Source organism: Alosa sapidissima, chromosome 2 (genome assembly GCF_018492685.1).
Source record: "Alosa sapidissima isolate fAloSap1 chromosome 2, fAloSap1.pri, whole genome shotgun sequence".
In the NCBI taxonomy this organism is placed as follows: Eukaryota; Metazoa; Chordata; class Actinopteri; order Clupeiformes; family Clupeidae; genus Alosa; species Alosa sapidissima.
The window spans coordinates 14,897,779-14,918,965 of NC_055958.1; the positions used below are offsets into that span (position 1 = coordinate 14,897,779).

The following is a 21,187-nucleotide window of genomic DNA, read 5'->3' on the forward strand; positions in this document are numbered from 1 at the left end:
GCTGGCATGACCATCTGAGGAAGTTGGTCATGCTGGTGTGACCAACCTGTCATGTGGGATACAGCTGGTGTAAGATGATGCTGGTGACCAGCCTGCCAAGCTTGACATTGTTGGTGTAAGATGGTCATGCTGGGTTTCTGTAATGACCAACAAAAGCTGGCATGGTCAGTTAAACCAGCAATGTATGACCTGCAACACCAACTAAAATGACCAGCTTGAGGTGGTACGACAAACAAAAACAGCTGAATTACCAAACTGGGTAAGCTAGCTGAAGGTACTGTATGGTTTCAGAAGAGTTTAGCTGGTCAGCCATAGGGTGGTTAAACAAGCTGGTCAGGCTGTTCTTATTTTATAGCAGGACTAAGTGTTTTCACCCCACCTTTTCTCTCACATCACCCTCACCCTCACAATATTCCCCGTTTTACTAATGTACTAATAATCCCTATTGTACAGTTCTTTAATACTGTGCCAATAACTGAACTTCTGCAAACTGAAGTGTGTGTGTGTGTGTGTGTGTGCTGTGAGCAGCTGTGTTGGAGTATAAAGGCCTTTTAAAAAGCTTTTAGATTTCCTCTAGTCCTCAGCAACAGCAGGCTGGATCGCCTGCATCATGACAGGAATTCAATAACAGGCTTTTGTCCCACAAAACTACATGACTCCCACTGAGATTCCCCAAATCTCCCTCTCTCTCTCTCTCTCTCTCTTTCTTCCTCTCTCTCTCTCTCTCTCTCTCTCTCTCTCCTCTCTCTCTCTCTCTTCCTCTCTCTCTCTCTCTGTTGTCTCCTCTGCACTTTGAAACACTGGTGAAATAAGCACCATCATTGGCACTATGTGTGTGTTACTCACCGTCCACAAGATAGATCACAGAGGGGAAACACTTATCATACTCAATTGCAATGACAGTCAGTGGCGTCATGCCCATTGAAATAAAGGGGGCACGTGCCCCCTCGGATTTTTCCTCCCTGATAATTTTTTTGATCATAACTTTGTTCCTATTATGCTCCATGATAAGCCAGAGTCTATAACGACTCAAATGCATTCTTCTGGATGTGTAATAAACCGTACCAGCTGAAGACAGGTCAACATTAGCCCTTTTCCTAAAATTGGTGTCTGTGTAGGCCTATGTTCATGAATTAAGATTAAACTAATTTAATTTCTGAGCGCCACAAAGTCAGACCTCAGCAACTTTTTTAATGTAAGATTGTTCTTAGGTCACATATCAATCAATCCCCCCCCCCCCGAAAAAAAACCTGATTGTGCCCCCTCTGAATTTTGGCTTGCATGACGCCCCTGATGACAGTAATGTGCCTATGCTGAAAATAAGGACTGAAATCAGTGAAAACTCTTGCCTGAGCATTTGAGTTGTTACACAACACGGGACCTTCAACATATTATCTGCTTCATTATGCTCTATTGCTCTATGCTCTAATCAATGTGCAAATGAGCTTCAGAAGAGCAGCCCTTAAATGCTAACAACACACTCAGGCCTACACTGCATACTCCTTGTTTGCATAAAACTGGATAGACAATCAGCAATCAGAGAAATGTATGTATGTTGGTCTTTTTGAGGTTATCACCAGCTCATTTTCAGAAACACTCAGAGGGGTGTGTACAGCACACACTGCATGATAACAGCTCCAGACAAAGTAGCTGTCCAAAGTCAGTGCTTAGAGAAAGAGAACATAAATGGAGGTGTGAGTGGTCGTTCAATCTAGACCACTAACCTATACAGTACATGCAGATCCCCAGTGTCTGCCACCATGAGATGCGACTGCACAGAGGTGAGAGGGAAGGCAAGTCATCTATATGCTTGCAGATTCTCGCCCTCATTAGTGGGACCTCCATTTTGATTTCTGGTATAGATTATTCATGTTTCTCTTACTTTAGAGTTTGAACAGAAGTCCTCAGAGATTTGGGAGCACAGTATTTGAGCTGACTGTCACAGGATTCATTGAAAAGCGACACTTACTTAAAAAGCTCTGTATGAATTTTTTTTTTTTTTTTCATTTTAATTATTTATGTAAAGCGTACTATATCTGTTGACAAAAGCTGTGTAAGTCTGGTGGTCATAAATGCAAGTTATACAAGCAAAAATATACACAGACACACGTGTGTGCACACACACACACACAGAGTGAGAGAGAGGGGGGGGGAGAGAAATAGAGGGGGGAAGAAGAGAGGGAGACAGAACATGAAAATGAAAACGGAGAAATAAAGTTTCATTCATCTGAAGGCTCCTCAGGAAGTGGCGCAGCAGTCATTGTTGGAAAGGGAAGGTGTTTCCACGCCGGCACAAGACAGCGCTCCCGCCAGACATTTCTTTGAGACTTTGCCCTAACAGAGAAGCCCTTTCACACTCACTCTCACATGCATCCACAGAGAGAGAGGGGAGGGGAGGGGAGGGGAGGAGAGGGGGTGAAGGAGAGGGGGCTTTTGGACCAAATAAAAGAATACACATACTGGAGCCAGTCCTAAAAGTTGCTTAAGAGAGCAGGGCTTTCCGAGCAGTGTGCCCAGTCTGCCACCTCCCCCCACCTCCACCACATACGTACACACACACACACACACACGCACACACGCACACATACACACACAGATTTTAGGCAAACTAAATAATTGCGACAGACCACTTACACCTCCAAATAGGGACATAAATTATCATAAGCGCCCTCTTAACTGCAAAAACATTGACAGTGCCCTCTCCAGGACTGGTCCAGACAAGTGCCCTTCCCTGCCATCCCCACTGCCACTCTGCCTCCACTCACCCACACCCCTGAGGCACCCTATTCATCATCAGCCATTCTCAGTGGGCAAAGTTGGTTCCAGACCTAGCAATGGAGCAACGCATTCTTTCCTCCTCTCCTCTTTTTCTCTATCACTTTCTCTTTCTGCCCCCCCCCCTCCTCCTCTCTCTCTCTCTCTGTCTATAGGGAAGATTCCTGTGTAGGCCTCTTGGCCTCCATCTCTCTGTGGTTGAGTGGCTGGCTGGTAAAGAGTGAGTGCCAGTGTGGGCCAGCCCTTCACTGCTCCTGCTGGCCCGCAGTCAGGCGTGAAGCTGGACTAGAGATATCTCCGCAACAACAGGCTACCAGGCCAAACACTCCATCCAAATAACTCCAAAACACCTCTCCAAACACCTCGGAGATGGCAACTGACTGGATGCATATATAGGGTATGCTACCTTATACAAAAATACAAGGAGCAGTACACTTGAAGAACTTAAAAGATGGAACATATTCACAGGCAGATGTAGAACATGAAAGTCTATTAGGAGGCACTTACACATCTATTGCTGGAGGGGGAGTTGGCTGAAGGACGTGTGTTGACTTAAAACACAAAGTGCTTCCACTGGGGATAGGGGGCATACAGAGAGGGAATTTGCAGCTTACTGTTCAAATAGACCAGGTAGCAGTATGGACTTTACACAGAGGACGTTTTTGAATGAAATTGAGTTTGACAGCTACTTCCTCCCACACACACACAAACACACAGACTTCTCTCTTTTTTTCTCTCTCTCTCTTTCTCTCTCTCTGTCAAAACACACACACATGGACGCATGCATGCACGCCAGCACGCACGCACGCACGCACGCACACACAAATGCATAAAGTGTTCACTTAAAGGAGCTCTACATGTGGGGCAGACTTCACAATCACAACATGGCCACAGGCATGCATATACAGTAACTGCAGCAGATGGGGTAGGGAAAAGGTAAAGGTCAAATTGAGAGACTTTTTAAAGATATGATAGAATATGTGTGATTAACGTTTCCTCATATAATGAATAACAGAGTTAGTGGAGGAAATTGAGAGAAAGAGCAAGTCAGAGAGAAAAAGAGAGAAGTAATGTCATAATATATATACAGTACTGTATGTGAATATGTGTTCTCTGTGGATGCAATACTCATCCTGAGAGTATTCCTGTTAGTTTATGTTGATAAAAGATATTTTTTCTTTAACCTTTTGTAGTTTCCATTGAAACAAAAATTGCATTTTTAACACTTAGATACAGTGGGCAGCGACCATGTGAAAGCACAGAGCTGGGTCCCAAAGCCTGATTCTGTACACTGGCCAGAAGCAACTAGAGCTTGGACTGCATAAGATTTAAAAAGCAATTGAATAGAACTGAGGAACCTGAAGAGAGAGAGAGAGAGAGAGAGCGGAGGGAAGGGAAGATAGGAGAGAATGAGTATTTGGCAGTTGCAGAGATCAGAAGGCTCCCAGGAGAGAGCCCATCAGCCATTTCTCTCAGCTCTTTATCATCTGATGCAGGATGGTATTTTTGCCTGCTTTGGAACAGTGAGAAAGGAGCTGTCTCAAATGCTAATGCACCATGCTTACATCGCAATGGCAGCCAGCACTTCCAAACAACCTGTTTCATTCCCTTGTGGCACCGGTCCACTACACATGTCTAGTCTAATGGAGAAATAAGTGCACTTTTCACATTTACATTGCACTATCCCATTAATCAAATGCCATGGTCATGACCTATAGACCAAAAAAACAAAACACTTGTCTTGTCTTGACAGTTGACCATGCATGCGCGCGCGTGCGTGTGCGCGTGTGTGTGTGTGTGGTGGCTAGTGCAATACTGGATGGAAGGAATGGAGGAAATAGCTTAGCTGCAACATTTGCGATATCATCCTGTTTAGTAGGCTATCTGGTTTGATCATGCAAAATTGGATTCGTTTCAGATAATGCACTTACATAAGTCATGCAGACTGTTATGTTAAAGCGGACAAAACAGAGCAAAATTATTAACAAAATTAAGTAAGCCTATAAAGTCAGAATGTCTGTACTGTACATACAGAATAGGCCTACTTTAACCCAGATAGGTGCTAACATTATTGTCATTTACTTACCGTAATCATTCTCTTCTACTTAAACCTTGTAAGGTGTTTGGGTCTGTGGGACCCGTTTTCAATGTTTGCTAAAAGACAAATTATGCTATTTATTATTTTTTCTAACTCAAACTCATTGGCCTTGGCTCATTTTCTGTGAAGAACATAAACAATAAAATATGAGCAAGCTTTATTGATAAGTAAAGATGTATTATCAACAACTTTTCATAACATATCAATGTAGGTGTCATAGGAAATTACAAAAAACTGCATGTTGCCCTGAGGCAACATTGTACCATAATGGACTTTCATATGGCCATACCAAATATACTAAGTAAGGAAGCAAGCAGTGGCGGTTCTACATACACTGAGGGGCCAAGAACCGGTCAACATCCATGCACAGAAAATTCCTTGTTCAGTATGGCAGTGATGTAGTCTACGTGATATGCAGGACTATGCAGTATACCAACTTAAAAAGCATCACCATCTCAGTATACCCACTTAAAATAGGCAAGGATAGGTATTAACATTTGGGGTTGATCACAGTATACCCACTACAGCTAACTAGACTACACCACAGCAGTAAGGTGCATTTCACCAGTCTCACCTTGTTCAAATACTTTTGCTAAAAAACTAAAAAGCCGATATAAATCTTAACAAATGTCCCATTTATTTATAATGTGCATTGAAAACACAATATATAAAACTAAAATATAATAGACACTTCAGCGGAAATGCATTGATATTTTAAACAGAAATCATACATCATATTTGTTCAATCACATTTTACTTCAAGTTTTACTTCAACTCTTTCCCCTTTTGTTGATAAAAGAAACCACTTTCACGGCCAGTTTGCATACATTTAACCAAACAAACACACACACACACACACACACACACATAGCACGTGAGCAACAACTACATCACATTTACACAAATGTTGTTTTTTTCAACAAATATTTTTACAATGGTCTGATTTGGAATGGTCTTTGAAGCCACCATCTTGCTTCCAGTTAGAAAAGCCTGATTCTGATTTGAAGACAGACGATGGGGCATTTGGAAGCGAAAAAATTACAGAAGGGGTAGCAAAACACTTAAGATGTAATACTCCAACCATTTGAAGTCTTTGTATCAGAATTCATTGAGTGGCCTCTTCCTATTTCCATGTGGTATCTTGCGGAATACCTTTAAGAGAGGTTGCACAGAACCATCTGCTCTATAATGGGAAATGTAACAGTTCACTGACTTAAGTTGACGATAGCAGCTTGCTGCTGCTTCATAATTGACAAACCTAACAGCAACAAATAAACATCCTTTTCACATATTAATGATAACCAACATAGAGATTTGTGACTCACCAAGAAACTTCTGTGGAGGATGAAACGCCATTGATTGGTTCTTCACGTTAGCTGATACTTTTCTGGTTAGCCAAATGTATTCTTTCTTTTGTGCACAGGCCTAAGCAGTTCGCTGTGTGCTTTAGCTTTCAAGCTTCAAAAGGTGCATTACTGCCACCAGTTGTTTGGGAATGGAGTTGCATCTCTGATCATTGCTCTCAACAAGTTTGACACTTATTGATGATTAATGGTACAGAGGCCATTAAGGGGCCAATGAGGCCCCACCCCTAGAACCGCCCCTGGAAGCAAGTGCATTATATTTGTAAGTAAATTGGCAAGGAAAAAGCAAATATATTGCCTATACCTGTAAGTAAACTGGCAAATGCATTGCCTGTATTTGTTAGAAACATAGTTATAATTATGTAATTCTCATCAAAAATAAAAAAGAGCCTGTTTTTTTCATGTTGCGATCAGAGTGCATGTTTTGTACTGTGGTTTGAGGCCAGGTGGGGTGACTGCTTTCTGTGAAAGGGGGCTTACTGTGATGCCATAGGAAGTGTGCTTAAAGTGAGTTGTTTAAAGGACCCCTAGGTCAGGTTGACCCCTGTATGAGGTCAGGGCCCCCATGGAAAGGCAAAGCACTAGTGAGCACCCTGTGATGTACAGTGAATGGATGGATGGATGAGGGACACCTGTATGTGTGAAGTGCATGAGTGTTTTACAGAATGCCGTGCACTATGGTTAAGTATGTGCCCTGACTACCATACCAACATCCATGGCTTTTTGATGTTGCGGTCAAGCTGCACACTTGCTACCCCATAGCCCCGAGTTTGAGGCCTGACTGCTCCCTCTATTTGCTACAGTGTAGGCCTATCCCCTGTGTTTCCCTGCGAGACAGATATTTTAACCCTTTAACCTTTTTCTAAGCGGCCCTTTTTGAGCTATCTGAGCCTTTTTCAGGAACTGTAGTGCTGTAAACATTGTAAAAACATGTAGTTCTTGTTATGCACAAGAATTGATGTACAGTATAAGGAGACGATATATAATGAGATATATAATATATAACTGATGTATAAGGAGAAGATATATAATGAAATATATAATATAAACTTCAGGTGCAGGTCTCAGAGGGAAAGTGGATGTTATTATGTGTGTGTGCATGAGTGTGCATCAGTAGTATGCATATATACACATAGGTAGGCTATGGGTGTACATGTGCAAACTCATGGATGTGTGTGGGTGCTTGTGTGTGTATGTGTATACCTGAAAATGTTGGGGGAGATTTGTGGAGCTGAGCAACCCCCCGCCCCCCCTAAAAAAAAAAAAAAAAAAAAAAAACAGGTGATGGCCCTTTAATTCCCCTTTACACCTGTTTCCTTTTCTCCTACTCATATAGGCAACTTTAAGAGTCTAATTTGAATATATTTAATTCAATATAGGCTACTTACATATTAATTGATACACTTTACACTTTTGTATACTATCGTGTCAGCCTACACCAGAATGAGGTTCAGGTGGCTGAAAAGCAGTCATTTCCAACCTATTCTAAGTCTGATTATAACTTCACCATAGGGTAGCCTACACACAATTTAACCTTACGGCAATGGCTAGGCCTATACAGTATGTGTCGCTAGTTGCTAGATGGCATTTTCTATCACAAGTGATGGCCAAAGGTCACTGGCCAAAAGTAAATCTAGTGACAAAGTAAAGCTCAATTGACATTACTTTCCCAGTCCTCCTGTCACTGTCTGTGTTTTTTTTTAATCTTTTACGCTGTGCACTGTTACAGACTAGTCCATTTCATTGTGAAAGTAGGGGGTGTACTGTATGTGTAGGGACAGATAACCATGAACTGGACATTTTAACTACTACTTCAACGTTTCAATGTAGGCCTATTTCTTAAGAATATTAATACAATTTACCATGCTTTTAAAGCGTGCATGATGATAAGGGCCTTTTTCTTTTTCTTTTTGAGGTTGGTTGGGGCCCCCAAGTAGCCGCCTACCTAGGCCTATGCCTCTATGTTAAGACTGCCCCTGGGTCCACCAGACCCGGGAACACTGGCTGAATAACAAAAATATCAACACCTAACCTACAAATCTCTCACAGATTGTATGAGACTAAAGGAGTGCTCGTCCATTTGTAATTTACTGCTTGAGTTGTACAGAGCTTTATCAATTTTATAAGGTTTGACTGCCCCCTGCTGTTTTGAAGACGTTACTAGTTTCTACACTGGGTTATATGAAGTACAAAATGCGTATAATAAAACAAAATGTAAATATACATGAAAATACAATGCAAAAACTGCTGTAAAATCATTTGTTAATTGTAATTAAACTGTTTTAACTCCTAATGTCTCAGTTTCTACTTTGGTTCGAGCGTGTCCTAAATGTCATATCTATGCGACGGAAATCCTACACTGTAAGCAGTTTACGTCCCCAATGATGACGTCTTACAATTTTGGAAGTTGACAGCTCAGTAACAAACCTGGAGCGTAATGGTATCTTGATCACGGCATTATGCAGTTGATTTAGAAGGACACACATCACAAATATTATCATAGTTTCTAAACAAAGTTAATTCCCCACGTTATAACTTGTGCATAGTCTATAAAACATGTCTTTCTTCGTAGACTCAGTGATCATGTTCACCTCCCAGGCAAGTACCCGGTTGTTTCTGCTGTAGCAGTTAGCCAACTAGCAAGCTAACTTCACTATGCTGCTGTGTTCTTCACGTATCCCTTTCGTAAAATCACTTTTGTCGAGAAGCATGTTTAACAACGGACCGTTTCATCTCTCTAGGTGTTGTTCTTTGGTTTCGGCTGGCTTTTCTTCATGCGACAATTATTCAAAGATTATGAGGTAACTTATGGTGCAGGTGTTGTCATGAGTCTCAGATCATGTCCTTTATTCAGTTGCATAACGTTCTCTTTTACAGCACATGCAATAGTTTTGAGCTTTAGCAATAACGATATCTTTGTGACATTTGCAGTAACAGGCAATCATGTGATTTCTAGGTCCGACAGTATGTCGTCCAGGTGGTGTTTTCAGTCACTTTCGCCTTCTCTTGCACAATGTTCGAGTTAATCATATTTGAAATCCTGGGAGCTCTAAGTAGCACGTAAGTGGGGAACAGCATGAAAAGATACAAGCAATGTTTTCATACACTGTAGCAGGCCTACCATCATCTAATTCAATTGGATTGTCACTTCGTCTGCAGGTCAAGATATTTCCACTGGAAATTAAACCTTTATGTGATTTTGCTTGTACTCATATTTGTGGTGCCTTTCTACATTGGTTACTACATTGTCAGCAACATACGACTCTGTAAGTATACTTCCTCTACTATACATATTGGCAAGTAACAAGCATGTTCCCATAGGACACCCCTCTCTCAGACACACACACACACACACACACACACACACACACACACACACACACACACACAAAATACATAGTGAAGTCCAAAGAAAAACACATTCAAACTCGGGCATGTAAGAATCACAGCTACAGATCACCTACAGTATTGTGCTTCTTTTTCAGTGCAGAGACAGAAGCTTCTCTTCGCCTGTATGGTATGGTTCACATTTATGTATTTCTTCTGGAAACTGGGGGATCCCTTTCCTATCCTCAGCCCTAAACATGGTGAGCTCTCATTCTGCAGAAGATATTATTGTTGTTGGAAGTGGCAAGCTTGTTACATGTAGGCTTACAGCACATCGAGACATGGATAACATTACTTGCTTTGTAAGCAACTGGTTTTTAACACAGTTTTTGTTGAATGAATTTGTAAAAGCTGGAAAATTATTATTATAATTGATTATTATTATTATTATTATTATTATTATTTTCCCTGTGTGCTCAGTGTAGGATTTGAAGTTATATTTGATTTGATGTGGATTATGATCTTTGTACTTTAATCACTCAGGGATCCTGTCTATTGAGCAGCTCATTAGTCGAGTTGGGGTGATAGGCGTCACCCTTATGGCTCTGCTATCTGGCTTTGGTGCTGTCAACTGCCCGTATACCTACATGTCTTACTTCCTGCGGTGAGTGCCTACACACATGCACTCACATAGTATCAGCACAAGTGCTAAATGTTCTAAAGTATGTACACTGAAGATAGATTATTGTTCTTTGTTGCTGCTTAAATGTGGAGGTCTGTTTGACTCAGCTGTTTGAAATGTGTGTGTCTCCGTATGTAGTAATGTGACAGACAGCGACATCTTGGCTTTGGAGAGAAGACTACTTCAGACCATGGACATGATTGTCAGTAAAAAGAAACGGTAAGGATGTGAGGGCGAAATGTAATTCACATTGCCTTTCAAAAAGCAGACGGTTGACTAAGAGAGAGACATAAGCACAAATATATCTGCACAGTGCAAAATGTGAAGGGGTCAGTTAAAAAAAGGAGTCCAATTATTGTACTGTAAGACATTTTTGAATACGGTATCCGTGATTCTGTTCTGGTTGCCATGGTGTAGGATTGCTATGACAAGGCGACAGATGTTCCAGCGCGGAGAGGACCAAAACAAACAGACTGGATTCTGGGGGATGATCAAAAGTGTCACCTCATCTCCAACAGGAAGCGAGAGTATCCTGTGTGTGTGTGTGTGTGTGTGTGTGTGTGTGTGTGTGTGTGTGTGTGTGTGTGTGTGTGTGTGTGTGAGTGTTTGTGTAAGACAAAGGATATAGGGTTGTGTGTTTTTGAATGTTTTTGAAAGTTTGTTTTTACCAGCTGTCTGAATCTGCATATACGGGCATCCAGCAGAAGAATATGTAAATGTGCCAGTATGTATTATATTTCCTTGACCGGTTATCTTCAGATCTGTCGGTGATTCAGCAGGAGGTGGATGCTTTAGAGGAGCTTAGTCGACAGCTCTTCCTTGAGACAGTGGATCTCCAGGCCACCAAGGTTACACACACACACACACACACACAGAAAATAGATGCCATACACAGAAAGTTCAGCAGTACTTTTGTCACTACCCTGCTGAAAAAAACAGCCTGACCAGCTTAAGGTGGTTTGCTGGTTGACCAGCTTGTTTGACTACCCTATGATGGTTGACCAGCTAGACCAGCAAAACTCTGGCGAAAGCATACCTTCAGCTGGTTTACCCAGCTTATGATGGTAATTTAGCTGGTTTTGTACCACCTCAAGCTGGTCATTTTAGTTGGTGTTGCTGGTCTACATTGCTGGTTTTTACTGGCCATGCCAGCTTATGTTGGTTATTCTAGCAAACCAGCATGACCATCTAACACCAGGTGTATCCCACATGACAGGCTGGTCACACCAGCATGAACAGCTTCCTCAGATGGTCATGTCAGCATGCCAACCTGGTGGGCTAACCAGCTAAACCATCAAAGACCAGCAATAGCTGGCAGAAAACCAGCAAAGACCAGCTAAAACCAGCTACCAGCAGCTGGTTCCTTGCTGTTTTTTTCAGCAGGGTAGTACATCTCTCCACATACAGGACAAGAAGCAGAGAGCAATATACTGAATCCAGGCTTTTACATAGTCACAAAATGTATGTAATATTATGTATGTAATACGATACATAATGGTATCACGAAAGATGGACGAATGTGCAAAAGTAATGCAGATCAAACACAATTTAGAAGCAATTTCATGAAATGTGATTTCAGTAACCTACAATCGTGAGCAAAGTGTTATGAATCAACACTGATACGATATTTTCCTGTGGCGCACACCTACGCAGCCCCCACGGCACACCAGGATGACGCGGCAGCACACAGTTTGGGAAACACTGGCTTAAGGCAACAAAAAGAAAATCAGAATGATTTAACATTCATCTTTCCCCCTCTTCCTCCTTCTTTAGGAGCGAATAGAATACTCAAAGACGTTTCAGGGAAAGTACTTCAACTTCTTGGGCTACTTCTTCTCTATCTATTGTGTTTGGAAGATATTTATGGTGAGAAGTTTGGTCATTATGAAGCCATTATGAAGTGTTATGAGTGCACTGAAATATATTTGCGACAGTATTGCGACTTAGCATGCCCTGTGCTGTTTGTCTTTTTCAGGCCACAATCAACATAGTGTTTGACCGTGTGGGCAAAACTGACCCTGTAACCAGAGGAATTGAAATTACTGTGAACTACCTTGGTATCCAATTTGATGTAAGCACACACACACATACAGTAGACACACACATACACGCATAGGTGACAATATTGGTTAAATATTTTCCCTCTGGGCAGAAGTCATTCATCAAAACAGGCTTGTTACCCCAAGATTTGGTACACATACATACGCACTCACGCACTCATGCACACACACACACACACACACACACACACACACACACACTAACTTTGTCACTCCTTTGACCTCCAGGTAAAGTTTTGGTCCCAGCATATCTCATTCATCCTGGTGGGGATCATCATTGTCACCTCCATACGAGGCCTGCTCATCACCCTCACTAAGGTTGGCCTCACCGCTTCACATGACTGCCTGTACATCACCTCAACTTGTCAGTTGCTCTGTGCAAATTCTATGTATTAAACTTGTGTTGTTCTATGTATTATAAGGGACTTAAAATAGTTCGGTAAAAGTGGACAGGAAATGGAGAGGTAGGAATATGGCATGTGTACTAACCTGTTCTCATGCTTCTGTCTGCAGTTCTTCTATGCTATCTCAAGTAGCAAATCCTCAAATGTAATCGTGCTTGTTCTGGCTCAAATCATGGTAAGACTTTGCTTAATCAAAGTGTTGTGGTTGATTATGACTTTTATGACTTTCATGACTACTGTTATGACTTTACTTTTACTTAAGAAAAAAACAGTGTGCGGTCCATTGTTTTCAGCTCTCATTTCCCCTCACGGTGCTTTTTTGTCCTCTCACAGGGCATGTACTTTGTATCGTCCGTGTTGCTCATGCGCATGAGTATGCCGCTGGAGTACCGGAGCATCGTCACCGAGGTCCTGGGGGAGCTGCAGTTTAATTTCTACCACCGTTGGTTTGACGTCATCTTCCTGGTCAGCGCCCTCTCCAGCATCCTCTTCCTCTATCTCGCTCACAAACAGGCCCCCGAGAAGCACATGACTCTGTGACATCGCCACGTTTTTATTTCAATTTAGTTTGTTTTTCGTGTACGTGACTGTGGCGTTAAATGAAGAGTCCCACTTGTGATGTAGGTGTGGATTGATAAGTCGGCCAACACACAGGGGATTTCACTGCTTCATTCAGTGATGAGCTGTGTACGGGTTGGTCAGGGATTTGTGAGGGTTTACAAAACATAATTAATTTGATTTGGGAAAGCAGGTGACATTGTCACCAGTTTAATACGAATGCATTTGTTTTGGGTTATTTCCTGTGAGGTGGTATCTACAGTACTGATTGGCAGATGCGGGCCAGGTTCCGCACACATACAACTGGCATCAATAGCTTCAAGCCTTAACTCATAACGTAACCATGAAATCACACCAGTCCTTACAGTAAACACCAAAAATCCACCCTGGTTTTTAAATGCAGCCATCATGGTCTCAGCATAGACTACTGATCCCAGTGTTCTCTTGGGGTTCATTGCACTAGGAACGTGAACATTCTGATGATGTCTCCAGTAAGGTCAGATGATGTTTTCAAAAAGCTGTTGAGATTTTTTGTTTGGAGAGGTTCATTTTGACCAGTTTGAAAGGGGAAACTGGCCCAGTAAGTGTTCTTTTTTTCTTATTTCTGCCTTTAAACTGCAACGAGGAACTTCATTTCAGAGTTTATAACACTGGCTCTGTATCAGTTGCCAGTTACTCTATAATTGTATATTTTGTTTTTTGAAATAGAGTCAACTTAGATAAATTGCGATTTTAAGACTTAAGTGATCATGACATGTTGCAGTTAAATATTAAAAAAGTGATGTTTGGGTGGTCATTTTTTTATATTATGTCACCTCTGAGACAAATAAATATGTCTTTGTTAAATTCTGGATCAAGTCTGTTAATGTCTGTAGAACATTCACCTGATGTGTAATCAAATAATTACACATCTTTGTTAAATTCTGGATCAAGTCTGTAGAACATTCACTGATTGCCAGGAAGGCAGTTTAATTCACCAACATAGCATTCATCACAACAATAGAACACCTACAGAGGTCAGTCAACATCTCACAAGACTGTCCTGACAAACTTTCCTCAGGGATGTTGAGATCACAAACAGTCTTTTGGCACCAGTTCAATGTCCAGTATTTCTTTTTTTTTTGTGGTCATCATCCATCTCCTCATGTGATTGCTATGGTCAGCTCATATGATGCAGCAAACTGATAACATTTACTAAAATGTTACTACAGTGATAAGTGTTGCAATTTGTATTGCAATCAAGCTTATTATTAATAGTGTTATCTTGACAGGGCATAACTGATCAGATTACATGTCCCTATAAGTGAATACATCTACTTAAATGAACATTTTCATTTGACATCTGCCCTATATGTGAAGCTTATCAGTACTTAGTACAACATTAGTAGAACCTAACCAAGTTTAGAATTACTGCTCAGTATTGTGTTAAGGGGAAACCTGTTGCACAATACTTCTAAGGACCCACTAGGACCCACTAGTCAATGTGTGTAATGAACAAATAAAGGAAATTAAGCAATAGTAACATTTATAGCATTACAATGACTTTAAAGTTGTTCATCAAAACTACTGTTGGAAGATGAAGATGATACCGATGGTGTCTGGAAAAGAAACAAAAATAATGTGAAGGTTCAGAAGATGAAAGAAAAACATCTGCCAACAGAACCTAAATCACTACACGAGGAACTACTTCAGTAACACTGATTACACAAAAATCTGTAATGTTGAGCTGAGATATTGCTGTTACGTACATCCCTAAAGTTGGGAGCCCTTGTGCAAATCAAATGTGAAAATGCACTGTGCTATCATTAAGTGTATGGACAGCCATCTCTAGTATAGACTAACAACTTCAACAAGAGTAATGAGGAATATAGTAGGTTGTGAAGTATGCAGACGCGTAAGCGCCCTTATGACACCAGTGTGGTGGTCATTTAGAGTGTTAGGGTCTAAATGCATGTTGTGTTAGTGAACCCACTCACCCTGGCGCGTGGCTCGCTCGCTGGTGTATCAGGCCTGGCAGCCTCCTCTGCTCTCTCTTCCTTCTCCTCCTCTGCTTTCTCTTCCTTCTCCTCCTCTGCTTTCTCTTCCTTCTCCTCCTCTGCTTTCTTTTCCTTCTCCTTCTCTTCTGTCCTCACCTCTTTCATCTTCTTCTCCTCCTCCTCCTCCTCCTCTTCCCTCACCTCCGGGAGCTTTGGGCTGGGCGCCCTGGGCGCTTCCAGGCCCAGCAGCGCGAGGGTGACGGCCACGCCAGTGGCTTTCAGGTGGTCGTAAGCGCTCCTTCCGGCCAAAAGGAGGCGCAGTGTGTTGCCCGTGCCACGGATCATCTCCACCACCTCCTCATGGGAGCTCTTCTCCACGTTCACATCGTTCACCTCCACCACGATGTCATCCTCCTCCACACCGGCCTTGTCTGCAGCTCCACCCCTCACCACCTGTGGGCGTAGATAGGCTACATTAGCTCACATGGACAGGTGTGCAGAGCTAGGAAGCAAGCCTGTGGAGACTTGGGTGCGGTATGTAAGTTTTCACTGCTGATTAGTAATGAGTTGCTAAAAATCCAAACACACTGCTATGGGAAACTAATGAGCTTCTGCATTTTATGACTGTTATTGGTGTAAATCTTTTGGAAACTCAGAGTATGGTCTGCTTTAATGATCCATATGGTGGAAAATCGCTCTTGGCAAACTGAAATCTGTAACAGACGCCCACAGTGAAACAAATGTGTTTAGGAATGATACACATGGGGCATGATGATGATGCTCATAAAAACACAAACAAAACAGATGAAACATTCTATCAGACTTCAGTCAGAGAGATGGACAGCCTGTGCTTTTAGACTGGCGTCCATATGACGCCACTGTGTGTAAGCGCTACAGCACCTCTTTGATGTACTGCCCAGGCACACCCTGGATGCCGTTGAGATGGAAGCCAAAACCGGAGGCGGTCTTCACAAGCTGGCATAGTTTAGGTTTATAGTCCTCTGCTGGTGCTGGTGCTGGTGCTTTTGTGGGTATGGGGCTGGGTGGAGGTGTAGCAAGGCGGGGCTCTGGCTTTTTGGTTGGCTCAGGTTGGCTGGCTGCGGAAGCCCGAGTTTCCTCCCAGAAGAGGAGAGGGGAGGCTTTACCCTGCAGAAGACAATCAAACCATGGCATATGGTGTATGTAATGATGGCAATGTGCTGAATGTCTTAAACAAGCACTTTATGTACTGCACTTATATACTTACAGTGTATGAAATATGCTATAACAGTTATTCACCTCAGTAGATTTTTTTTTTTTTTTCAAATTAAGTATTATTATCAGGTAAGAATCATCATTTGTCCCAGATATATCCTGTATTTTTTCCCAGTTATTCTGTGGTATAGCCAGCAATCTTCTGTGTTCCATCTCTCTCTCTCTCTCTCTCTCTCTCTCCCTCTCTCTCTCTCTCTTTCTCTCTCTCTCTCACCCACTCACCAGTTTGTACATCTCTCTCTCTCTCCCCCCCCCCCCTCTCTCTCACCAGTTTGTACATCTTGTCTGTCACGGCGTCCACCACCAGGAGGCAGCATTTGTCTCCTTCCTGCCGGATCTTGTCCACCACCTGGTCGTGCGTGCACTGGCCCACCTCCTCCCCTGCCACGGCAACCAGCCGGTCCATTTCTTTCAGGCCAGCCCTCTCTGCGGGGCTGCCACGGTCTATGTCCTTGACGTAGTGACCTGTGAGGACAGAGAGAGTTCAGCTGAGTGACCCAACGACAGCTCTGTGGAAAATTCAAAGGAAACGGCAATGCGATTAACCTCCATTGCACCCATTGCTGTGCAGTGCCTTTGGGGATAAATAATGTGCTCGGGTATCAATAAAGCACACTTTATCAACCTCTCACTTACATAAGTGTAACTCTATTTAATCAACACACTGGAATGGAATGGAATGAATTAATCAAACTCTCAGTTTGGCACTGAGTGTGGGGAATTAATGGATTAGCCTACTGCCACCAAACTCACCTCTAGTGACACCTCTAATGTCCTCTAATAGCATTCATGTTTTCACAGACCAAAACGTGAAATCATACGACAGCAAAATCTTTGACACCTCAGGCTCACCTGCCATTTTGGGTTCTTTCCTGAGGAAGAAGCCGTAGCCGTCGGAGCCTTTGGTCAGCTCGGCGATACGGGGCTTGTGGGGGAGGTGCTTGACTGTGGCGAGGCCGGGTCCCAAGCGGATCTGTTTGTTTTTGTAGAATCTGTCTGTGTCGGCGTCCACCAGTAGGAACATGACATTGCTGCCTGAGGCTTTCACCTGCCAACCACAAGACAGCACTTTAGGACTTGCCATTGATAGGCCTACCAACCAGAAAATGAGCAGGTCTATTTGTTGAAATATTCTTGAAACATATTTAGTAACTATATATGGTGTTCATAAATGACACAGTGAGGGATATGATATTCATGTACCTTCTCCACGACTTGTTCATGGTTGGAATTCTCAACATTCTCCCCGTTGACCTCCACAAGGCGGTCATTCTCCTTCACACCTGCAGTATCAGCTGAGCCGCCACGGGAAACGTCCATCATGAACACACCACTCTGCCCTGAAAATCAAAAGGGAACACAGACTCATTTACCATTAAAGCCTTACAGGGTGTTAAAGCTAGTTTAGTTTTTATTTATTTATTTATGTATTTATTTATTTACTGTGCAGCAGTAAATCTAGCCCAAACATTTCTGAGCTCTAAGGAATCACAGTCCATCTTTTTCTTGCCTTTCACACTCTTAAGGGAGAAGCCAAAACCCGCCGTGGACTTGGTGAGGTAACATAGTTTGGGCTTGGAGCTAGAGCCGGCGACCCCGTTCACGGCGATCTGGCGTGGTATCTCTGCCAGGTCCCATCCCTCCTCTTTGGCCTGTTTGTACGCAGCCTCGCTGAGGACATGGAATGTCACCGACATCCCACTCTTCCTCACCAGATCTGCAACCTTCAAAACAGAAACGCCAGCCAGCAGCATGAACCACTTCCACCTTCGCAGACGCACTTTGGAGACTTTGTATAATTCCATTTGTTGAACATTTTTTATAGTCCCAGTGAACTCTACTCAGTCACAGTGTGTTTGTCTTCCAGATAAACTCCCCATGACCTCAGAAAAAGAGAGGGAGACTAGGGGAAAAGGAGGTGTCGGAGGCTGATGAAACACAGAGCTTTATACAAACCCAGGACACACTATGTAAGGCCATAATGTCGTAGAATGAGGACAAGTCCTCAACAAAATCTCTGTTACTAGTGAAGAACATTACTACCTCAGTTGTACCTGCTCCTATTTACTGAAGCTGGTTCTTCAAGAATCAGACATTAAAATATACAGTAGCCAGTAGAAATGATGATCTTTTCAACACTATCTTTACCCCTATATTTGGGGCTTATGCTAACCACTGCAGATGTCTGATGATCTTCTCTATTAGCAGGTACTCTCATCCTCCGAAGGAGAAGCCTACCTGAGCATGCTCTGTGTTGTCGACGAAGACGCCATTGACCCTGATGATGCGGTCTCCGTCCTTGAGGCCGGCGAGCTCTGCTGGGCCGCCCATGTCCAGGCTGCGGATTAGGTGGCCCTCCTCATCTTTCTCCACGCGCAGGAAGAACCCGAAGGTCTGGCCGTCGCGCTTGGACAGGACAATCACCCGTGGTTTGATCCCAGCCATCTTTTCTCACCTGGCTGAAAATCCCAACACTCTGCTTTAATGCACCGTGCACCGTGCAATGAAGGTTTTTTTTATTTTCACTTTATTTTTCTCTTTTTCTATTTAATCTCTCTCTCCCTTTCATTATCTTTATAATATATGTGTTGTAGAGTTCAATCTTGTCTCTTACCTGCTTCTTTGCTCTCTTTGTTGGAGTCTTTTTATGTCTCTTTATATTAGGCAAGGTACTCTATCTTATCAAACCTCCTATAATTTCATGAGTGTTAAATGATTTTATGGTACATGTTATCACCAATATTCCATGGGCAATATACTACACCGCCCAACAGGTTACATCAGGAAAAATATACATGAAGGAAATATACATTATGGGTGCCATTATTATTCCTTCAACTCTTTTGTGTCAATATGTATATAATGAAATCAATAGAGGCATAAAATAGTTGCCACCTGCAGTTACTGATATTTTGTACAGTGTAGATGTCAGCCAACCTTGTCTATGCTTGTCTTTCTGCCACAACAGCAGTGTTGGTATACACTTAATCTAGGAAGGCTGTAAACATCAACAGGCCTTGGAGGGAACCCTCGTTATGTAGCATTTTTATGGGCCCCTGGCCTTGGGAGTAGGCCCGTGGATGCCTCCGACTGTTATCAGCCTCACCAGCACGCGCACACATTAGCAGCACATCATAGGGCTAACGGGTTTAACTAGACTGGAACCTGCTGACAATCTGAGAAAACATTTAACTCGAGGCTCGTTAATAGTTAACGTCACATGTGCTGTGTTCTCCCTCTCTCTCTCTCTCTCTCTCCCTGAGGTGTTATGCCAAAGTGCAACAGAGAATATGATGCATGTACTTTGTCTCCACTATAAAAAAAAATCCTGCATTGTGTCACATCGCAGCTTTCCACGGATTGTGCAAGAGTGAATCACTGCCACTCTGCTAAGCCTCTTCTTTGATGGATACAAGTTTGCCTTATTCATAGCGTTGAAGAACTTTTGTTTTTGCATCAAAGTCCTAATATGTATTTATCTGGCATATACAGTACACAGCCCCTGGTGTATCTACCATTGTACAGTATCCTGTATGCTTTGAAATAAGATTATTGCACTCAGAAAAAAACAAACCTTATTTATAGTCCATGCAAATAACTAATTAATTCAATGTTAAAGTGCACAGCTGTATCTCTGTGTATTATACATATGAAAAATGGTAAAACAATGGAAACTATGACGATGGATAATGTTTCAAAACACTGCTATTCCACGAAAATTCATTGGCACTAATATACTGTATATAGCATTAACATGACAAATTACAAATTAACATGACAAAAGGTTCCCATTCTAGATGCATCTACAGTTTATTTAAGTCTGGCTGACAAAATATATACCGTATATAAATATATACCATATATATTTCTCCTCCCCTGTCTTTCCCTAAGCGTGACATCCTTGATAAATCAGAATGAAATGTATCACATCAGGCACACAATGCATAACATCACACACACACACTCTCATCCTTTATTTACACTGCTGGACACATCCAAGAGGAGTACTCACCAGCTCCTGCTCTGACCGTGTCCCGGACTGAAGGAGGTTGTCACCTGTCCCACCCAGGTGTTATCTACGTGTGTGAGACCGCGCACAGGGGACTTTGACAGGCCAAAGGTGGAGTTAAAGGCTGAGTTATTCAACCGCACTTCTCACTACGGGCCCAGAGTGTGACTGTATTAGTGGGATCTCCACTCTTCTTATGAGGACAGAATCATAAACCCATGCTTCCACGGCTCCATGTTTGGGGGCAAAGGTGAGACCCTTCAGCTGGGATGGGCTATTACTGACATGAGGCTCTCACCAGCCAGGCCCTGTGCTGTTGCCCCGATGCCAGTGAAGTGCGTCAGCTTCCTAGATGGAAGACAACAACACAAACAACTTGCATTTATATAAGTCAAGTCGAGGCGAAGCAAGGCAAGGCAAGGCAAGGCAAGTGAAGTCAAGGCAGGTCAAGTCAAGTCAAGTCAAGTCAAGTCAAGTCAAGTCAAGTCAAGTCAAGGCAAGGCAAGGCAAGGCAAGGCAAGTCATGTCATGGCAGGATTATGTTATTATTAGGTGTCATTCAATGTGCTTTACATAAGGAAAAGCAAAGAGTAAAAGTAAATAAAAGCATTAAAGGGCATAATAGCATAATAGTTAAACGTAGTTTAAAAAGTAAAGTACATAATAATTAAAAAGAAAAC

General features: G+C 42.5%; 2 protein-coding genes across 3 annotated transcripts; one reads left to right on the forward strand and one right to left on the reverse strand.

Moving 5' to 3' along the window:
* Positions 1–8,628: 8,628 nt before the first annotated feature.
* si:ch73-390b10.2 (Golgi pH regulator) lies at positions 8,629–14,114 on the forward strand. Its single transcript, XM_042077861.1, has 14 exons — positions 8,629–8,835; positions 8,979–9,038; positions 9,194–9,297; positions 9,397–9,503; positions 9,723–9,824; positions 10,108–10,228; positions 10,385–10,465; positions 10,664–10,773; positions 11,006–11,094; positions 12,020–12,112; positions 12,222–12,317; positions 12,535–12,624; positions 12,820–12,885; positions 13,044–14,114. Exons 1-14 carry the CDS (start codon positions 8,794–8,796, stop codon positions 13,248–13,250), a joined length of 1,368 nt encoding a protein of 455 aa, XP_041933795.1. The 5' UTR covers positions 8,629–8,793; the 3' UTR covers positions 13,251–14,114.
* A 94-nt stretch (positions 14,115–14,208) lies between these two features.
* Positions 14,209–20,655, reverse strand: pdzk1 (PDZ domain containing 1). 2 transcript variants are annotated; one of them, XM_042077849.1, is made up of 10 exons: positions 20,511–20,655; positions 18,737–18,957; positions 18,009–18,222; positions 17,702–17,838; positions 17,351–17,546; positions 16,767–16,963; positions 16,145–16,390; positions 15,389–15,697; positions 15,245–15,334; positions 14,209–14,866 (listed from the first exon to the last, which is right to left on the reverse strand). In XM_042077849.1, the coding sequence occupies exons 2-10, from the start codon at positions 18,941–18,943 to the stop codon at positions 14,813–14,815; spliced, it is 1,650 nt and encodes a 549-aa protein (XP_041933783.1). In that variant the 5' UTR covers positions 18,944–18,957; positions 20,511–20,655; the 3' UTR covers positions 14,209–14,812. The 2 variants fall into 2 exon arrangements, with proteins under 2 accessions (XP_041933783.1, XP_041933782.1); XM_042077848.1 differs by having other exon boundaries at positions 15,383–15,697.
* Positions 20,656–21,187: the final 532 nt, after the last annotated feature.